At 40.6% G+C, this 7,852-nt stretch overlaps 1 protein-coding gene across 2 annotated transcripts; it reads right to left on the bottom strand.

Annotated features, from left to right (window-relative positions):
• Positions 1 to 4,286: 4,286 nt before the first annotated feature.
• LOC133965001 (vitelline membrane outer layer protein 1 homolog) lies at positions 4,287 to 6,754 on the bottom strand. Of its 2 annotated transcripts, none has more exons than XM_062399362.1 (4): positions 6,434 to 6,754; positions 5,355 to 5,467; positions 4,556 to 4,859; positions 4,287 to 4,351 (listed from the first exon to the last, which is right to left on the bottom strand). In XM_062399362.1, the coding sequence occupies exons 1-4, from the start codon at positions 6,614 to 6,616 to the stop codon at positions 4,304 to 4,306; spliced, it is 648 nt and encodes a 215-aa protein (XP_062255346.1). In that variant the 5' UTR covers positions 6,617 to 6,754; the 3' UTR covers positions 4,287 to 4,303. The 2 variants fall into 2 exon arrangements, with proteins under 2 accessions (XP_062255346.1, XP_062255345.1); XM_062399361.1 differs by having other exon boundaries at positions 4,287 to 4,354; positions 6,434 to 6,751.
• Positions 6,755 to 7,852: the final 1,098 nt, after the last annotated feature.

Below are 7,852 nucleotides of genomic sequence, written 5' to 3'. Positions count from 1 at the left end.
TTCCGTCCACAACGAAAAATCTAGGAATTATTTCCGGCACAGACTCCCATTGGGTGTCATGTTAATTTTGACCGAAATTCCTGGAAATAGCAAAACGGACAATAAGTCCAAAACCGCTCCCACGGCCCCATTTCTTAACTCTCACCAATACAAAAGATATCTGGTTGTTCATAGAAGTCTGGGGATTCACAAAATGGTTTCATTTTACAGATAAAACTGTCAATGATTTAGAACAACAACGTGATGGATCAGTAAGTAGAGCTATGGGACAGTGACTGGGATGTGGGGAATTCAAGTCCAGGTGTTGGCAGAACTTTAATATTGATTTGTTTCTTTGCCTTTCAGAGGGGGACTTTTGAACTCTTTAAATAAACAACTGTCATTGATTTAGAACAACAATGTGCTTGTATCAGTGAGTTCAAAACCAACTCAAGCCAAAAAATATACAAAAATTCTTACATGTCCAATTGCACTCAACTTCAATATTGACTCATCATTATAGCGCCATCTATATTGTGAAAATGAAGTGTGAGCAAACGTCCAGAAAGCAGATGTTGTGTCTGTGCTCGAGCTGAACTGAGGCCTCAGACACCAGACACCATCCAAACTGCTGCTAAAAGTTTGACTTTGGTGTTTCTGGGTCCAGTTGAACACAAGCAGGTGAACAAAATACCTACTTCTCTATAACAGATCATCAGCAGCAGGATCAGGCTCCGCTCCATGTTGCAGGTGTCTCGTTCCTCCCTGATAGCTCACATTCTTTACAACCCAAGCCAATCAAGAACTGTGATTCATTGACAACCTCGAAAACTATGGAGGACCATACATGACATAAGTAAAAATAAATAAATAAATAAATGTATAAATAAATACAGAAATAAATAAATAAATGAATAAATAAAAATGGAAATAAATAAATAAATACAGAAATAAATAAATAAATATGTTAATACCAAAAGAAATGTCAAAAGAAATGTCTTAAATATATTTTAACATTTATTTTTTCCCTGATACATTTCCTTTGCATTTGCAGTGTCCTTATGCTAATGAGAAAGGCGGGCCTAACCGCAGTCTCATGCAGGATTGGTCACAGGAGTGTAATGATCCAGCCCTACTACTTCTGCCTTTCAATGCTGGTGTCCAGTAGCTGTTTGGGACGTTGAGCCAGTTCACACTTAAAATGAACTAGTTCAAGTTCAGAGGGTTAGTTAAGGTTATTTTTTATTGGGATGATTTAGGTGTCAGTAGTCCTGACTGTGAGCGACACGTCTCGTGTTGTAATGAGCACAAGGAGCGAGCCGAGAGGAGGAGGAGGAAACAGAAACTCCAGCTCGGTACAAACCACCTGCCGCCTCTGCTCTGAACATGAAGCCGCTGATCTCTGAGCAGATGTGACCAGAGAAGCTCTGTGTTTTCACTGTTTCCACTGTTCCACAGAGTCACTAACTGGCTGTTGCACGGTGAAGAGCTCAAGTCTCAGTCACTGCCCGTGTCTCTGAGCGAGTGTGTGGCACAGCGCAGGGGCTGTGTGTGTGTGTAGCTCAGTTGACCAATCCTGCTCGAGACTGAGGTTAGGCCCGCCTTTCTCATTAGCATAAGGACACTGAAATCGAAAAATAAAAGTTGGAATAAATGTGGAAATAAATAAATAAATATGGAAATAAATGCAGAATTAAATAAATCAATGTCTTAAACTTATTTCCACATTTATTTATTTATTTCCACTTTTATTGCAACTTTTATTTATTTCCACATTTATTTATTTCCACATTTCAGTGTCCTTATGCTAATGAGAAAGGCGGGCCTAACCTCAGTCTCGAGCAGGATTGGTCAACTGAGCTACACACACACAGCCCCTGCGCTCCGCCACACACTCGCTCAGAGACACGGGCAGTGACTGAGACTTGAGCACTTGAGCCAGTTAGTGACTCTGTGGAACAGTGGAAACAGTGAAAACATAGAGCTTCTCTGGTCACATCTGCTCAGAGATCAGCGGCTTCATGTTCAGAGCAGAGGCTGCAGGTGGTTTGTACCGAGCTGGAGTTTCTGTTTCCTCCTCCTCCTCTCGGCTCGATCATTGTGCTCAGTACAACACGAGACGTGACGCACACAGTCAGGACTACTGACAGCTAAATCATCCCAATAAAAAATAACCTTAACTAACCCTCTGAACTTGAACTAGTTCATTTTAAGTGTGAACTGGCTCAACGCTGCAAACAGCTACTGGACACCAGCATTGAAAGGCAGAAGTAGTAGGGCTGGATCATTACACTCCTGTGACCAATCCTGCATGAGACTGCGGTTAGGCCCGCCTTTCTCATTAGCATAAGGACACTGCAAATGCAAAGGAAATGTATCAGGGAAAAAATAAATGTTAAAATATATTTAAGACATTTCTTTTGACATTTCTTTTGGTATTAACATATTTATTTATTTATTTCTGTATTTATTTATTTATTTCAATTTTTATTTATTCATTTATTTATTTATTTCTGTATTTATTTATACATTTATTTATTTATTTATTTTTACTTATGTCATGTATGGTCCTCCATAGAAAACACTGCAGATGATCGTGTTGCTGAGATTCTAACATGACTCACTGCTGCCACCTATAGAGCAAGGATGATAATCACAGCACGAACCCCTGACTGAGGTGGATGCAATTTGATTGGTAGTTTACAGTCCTGCTATTCACACTGTTATATAGCAAGGGAATACAAATAAAATAAAAAAATAGGTAAAAAATGATACTGTTATGAGACAAAGTGTTATTTTTGAAAAAAGGGAATACAAATGCAAATGTATTGATAGATTGATTGCTGTATCCACATGAATATGAAACTGTCAGATGTTCAAGACCTATAAATTAGGCAGCGCTATCCAACACCATCATCAAATCATCAAATCAGGGAATGATTTGAAATAATATAGCTAGAATGATACTCAATAGACAGTCTTAAAAAATTTAATCAAGCTGCAAACATGTTTACATACTGTAAATCATAACTGTAAATATGACAGCTTTTTAAAAATCAATATTCATCCATTATTTCCTTGGAAGTTGGCTTAATAAGTATTTTAAAAGGATCATGCAATGTTACAGAAAGTGTAACATTGCATGAACCCATAACAAACTTGTATGGGTTCTTTCTTTGTGTCATCCTTTTTTCAAATTTTGTAGAAATTCACTCATGAGTTTTAATGTAATCCTACTGACAAACGTAGGTGAAAACATAACCTCCTTCACAGACGTAAAAATACCCTTAAGACAGAGGGAGACACTGAAGATCAAGATATTCACTTTACTGTCTTTCCAGTGTCTCTGTGGCAAAGCAACATGTTGATATCTGAGAAGACAATAACAGGAATTGTCATGTTTTTAGTTTCTTCAGATCCCCTAATCAATTAATCGTCTAACAATTCCAGCTCTTTGCTAACTTTCAAAACTGAGTTAATTATCTATTGTTCAATAATCAATAACTCTGCGGTCACAGGACGTGGTACTTGTTACATCACTTCCATCTAGCGGGGAAATAAACTGGATTCAGATTGTTCCTGATGGTTTCCAGTAGATTCTCCTCCTGCTGATATGAGTGCATCCGTGATCCAGGCAGACCAACAAATGCACTTGAGATTCAAACCCCAGTAAAAACACCCTGAGCCCAGATAAGAGGTCAGCTGAGTGTATTTGTTACCGGAGCGGAGAGAAACTCTGCGGTTGTGTGTATTAAACTCTAATCTCTTTGCCTCGACTTGCAAAATCATCTGAAAACCAGAGACAGAGTTTGATACATCACGTCGACCCGCCGCACACACTCCGCCAGCAGATTAACTGCTCAGCGATTAATTAACACAATTCCCTCTGTGTGTGCCAATCGGTGTCTTATCAAACTTTGTCAGGCCTTAAACGGTAAATTAATTAATACCCCCTCTCGTCATTTCCTAATTACCTCTGTTCCAGCAGGAATTGTGGGAAACGCTCGTGTCAGCGCCTCCAGCGTAATCTGAATTTACTGTGAGCTCATTGGTTCATCAGACAGGAAGTGAAAACACGCAGCTCTCGTGCAGATGAGGTGAGGCGGCGACGACACGATGTAAAAATGGATTCTTCATCTTTTTGTCTTTGTTGCCGAAGCCAATACTTGAAACTTTCTCTTGAAAGCTTAATATTAATAACTGTCGGCTGAACTCTGATCTCAGTGTTTGTGTTTTTAATAAAAGGAAATGAAACCTAATCAGAGACTTGAAGTTCTGAGGAAAAAACGTCACAGAAACAGCAGCGATTCAAATGAACACTTTATTAATTGTCATTGTTTAATTCAGGGTGAGGGAGGAAGGATGGACCAAGCTTCTAAAAAAAACATAAAGCACAAATTCAGAAACTGCAAAGAACAGAGTCACAGGAAAAACGACATTTGAATAAAGTCACAAACGTCTTTCATCTGTTAAACCAAATTGTGCTTTTATCTCAATTTCATTTTCAAGTTTTATAACATTGGCAGAGATAATCACTTTGAGTCTCTCAGCTCTTAATGGACTTTAATTTAATTACCTTCTGGGCTCTTGCACAGCAACGGAAGCGCACGTCGTTGAGGGCGGTGTCATCCTCTTCCCCCTGTGGGGCCTCCACCTTGGTCTCGATGCCACAGATTCCTCCATTGACACAATCCTGGCTCCACTGGCCGTACTGCCCCCAGGCCAGGCCGCTGCCCTCCAGCACATGTCCGTTGCTGCAGCGGAACCTGATGTTGTTGGCAGCGGTGTTGTCACCGTTGCCCTGAAGGCCCTCCACACGGAGCTGGAAAGAAGTGAGCACACCACTGGCGCAGTACTGAGGTTGGGACCAGTCGCCCCAGCTGGAGACGAGAGCAGGAAACACAGCAGAGTGAATCAAATCTGAATAAGAGCCAAGGTTTGTTTTGGGAAACACGAAGTCGAGAGATCTTGGTCACATGACTTTTTATTTATTTCACAACTACTCCCTGTGAAAAGGCAAATTTAATTGGTTCTATGTAGAGTTTTCTAATAATTTGACTGGTCATCATAATTTCTCTGAATCTTTGTAAATCACTTCTTCTCTTTTTTATGATCATTATTATAAACACCAATGTATGGTTTCATCAAATGTCTTTACTTTAATTAGATGGATTTCGTAACTTATATACATACAAATACAAATCACTATTATTTAAGAAAAGTATTATTACAACAAAATGCAGATTTGATGATTGAAATACACACAGTGTATAACTGATCTTCAAAGCGTTAACACATTTTGATACTGGATTTATTCGTTGTCCAGTTTATTAAAGGTGCCTGATCAGCGACTGGTACCAGTACAGAACACCTACGGGCCAGGGTGAGACTGCACAGTGGTTGTGGAGCTCTGGTCCCCGTCTTTGCTGCAGATGAGGCGGATGCCGTTCAGGGACGTGTCGTCGCCTTTGCCCTGGCTGCGCTCCACCTGAGGAAACAGAGTTCAGTTCTTAGGAACAGATCAAATTAAACCAGTTTTTCTTTTGTTTAATTGCTGCACAAGCAACAAGCGCATGTGATGTCACAGATCACAGCAGGTGAAGAGCAGCGTAGTATCTGGTCCAACAGGAAGTAAATACATCTCTGTTTTTTGTAAATTGTTCTCTGTACAAAATCAGGATTCTTGTGATCATTCATTAGGAGCAAGTTAATCCTCATGACAGCAAACACAGTATAATGTTCTCTCAGCTGAATCAGAATCAGAATCAGAATTCTTTTTATTGCCTTGTATATTTTCACATACAGGAAATTGCCTTGGTGTGGTTGGTGCACTTTACAAACAACAATATAAAAACAACAGTATAGAGCAATATAAACATCAATATAAAAAACAACAATATCGAAAAAAAAAAAAAAAAAAAAAAAAAAAAACAATATTATTGCAGAACAATAATAGCAACTTTTACCTTTTTCATTTACTTATTTCGTGGATTTTTGTCCCATTATGTTGGAATAATACAAATGAAGGTGTCTCTTCACAGCCAGTTTGAGTCAGAGGGACAATTCCAGTACTGACTGGGACTTTGGGAAACAACGTGAGGAATGAAAAGCTGCACGGTCGAATCTCTCATGTATTTACCTTCATGTTAAGAAAAACAAAAGTCATGAAAATGATCAAAACAAAACTTCAGTTCTACATTTAAGGTCAAAATTTGTTAAAAATTAAATCAATAATTATATATAAGTGATTTAGAATAAAAAAATGTATAATACATGAATTATGGACAACCAGAATGTCCAATGAGATAAAGGCCTTCAGCTTTTCAGCCAGTGTACTACCTGGAAAGCAAAAGTTAGAATTGGACTAAGCAGTGGAAAGTAGCTTTATTTGCAAAAGTAGGTTTAAGTTAAATAAAAAATAACTTTGATAAATGTTAGAAGTCTGTTTCTTTACCCTGTCCCTGAAGCCAATAGCAAAGTACTGGTCAGGACACATCTCGGGCCCCCTCCATGTTCCCCACCGCTGTCCATTTGGCACAGTCAGCTCAGATGTGTACGGCCGGTCAGCCACAACAGCTCCCTGCTGGAACAACCCCAAGAACAACACGGCCAGCACGGCGCGGAGCAGACTCTCCATGTTGACAGCAGTGATTGGAAGGATTTACTGGGAAAAGCCAGCTAACGAGTTCTGGAGGGGGTTCTGCCTCAAAAAGCTCTTATATAGTTTACGTGTTGATCGCGGAACAGACAACTTGTATAAGCGTGGATCATTTACAGAGACGCAGACGAAGTGGATCTGATGTGGATTTAACATTTCCACATCTCCAGGGAGCTCAGGATCAATGGGTCAATAGGACATTTCTTCACCAAGGACCAACAGCCTCCCGTTAACTGCATGTATTAAAGTCTATGCATAGATCGAAACGAGCCGGGCCAGGAAAGAGATAAAGAGGAATTTTGGAAACACACGTTTGTTTTTCATGGACATGCAGAGATCAACTTTACCGTCAGATAAGAAGTGAAAGTCACTCGAGGTGAACAGCCTCTGAAAGCTATCAAAAGAGGAGAGTAAGGTCATGACTGACAGCTGAGACTCACTCACGATTGGTCGAACACATGTTTCATCGGCCTGGGCTTCTTCCCCCGACTGCTCCTGCTCAGACTCTGGCTCCAGATGACGTCATCAGTGAAAGATGGCTGCATTCCTATCCTGGATCCTTTCTCTGAGGGAAGACTTTTTCACCCTCTCCCCCCTCCTGGGCGTCAGCTCCAGGTAGGATTGGACCTGGAAGCTCCAGTCCTCGTTGGCCAGGACGTCAGTGGACGATACGTCGCTGGAGACCTCCACCCCGTCCCTCAGCCAGCTCATCTGCACTTTCTGAGGGTAGAAGCCAAAGACGCTGCAGTGGAGGATGGTCCGCACCCCGTAGTCAGCCGGCTCGGTGTGATGGACCCTGACAACCGGCGACACTGGAGTGTGGAGAAGATCAGAGCAAAACATTAGCAGCTAAATGACCTGCAGAAGACTGAGACACTTTTATTTAATCCATTGAATTAAACCACAGGGAGAGAGACCTAGAAGCAAATGAAGCCAAGGAAGTGAAACTGATTGATCCATAATAACCTTCTTCAGTAGAAAACACAGAAATGTACCTGTTCTGTCCAGCGTGCTCCGTCTGAACAGCCTCGCGTTGTATCTGCAGAGAATTTCCACTTGAACTCTTCATCAAGGCCATTTTCCAATCCTGAGTGTTGAAATGTTTTGCTTTTTTCATGCCAAATTCTCCAAAGCCCACGTACTTCCCAACCCGGGAGTCGTACAAGGTGTTGAGCTTCTGTTGAATAAAAGTTTTTCACCAAAAAAAACACGTCT

The sequence above is a fragment of the Platichthys flesus genome, chromosome 11, assembly GCF_949316205.1.
Source record: "Platichthys flesus chromosome 11, fPlaFle2.1, whole genome shotgun sequence".
Classification (NCBI taxonomy): domain Eukaryota; kingdom Metazoa; phylum Chordata; class Actinopteri; order Pleuronectiformes; family Pleuronectidae; genus Platichthys; species Platichthys flesus.
This window is presented reverse-complemented; position numbering and strand designations above follow the sequence as displayed.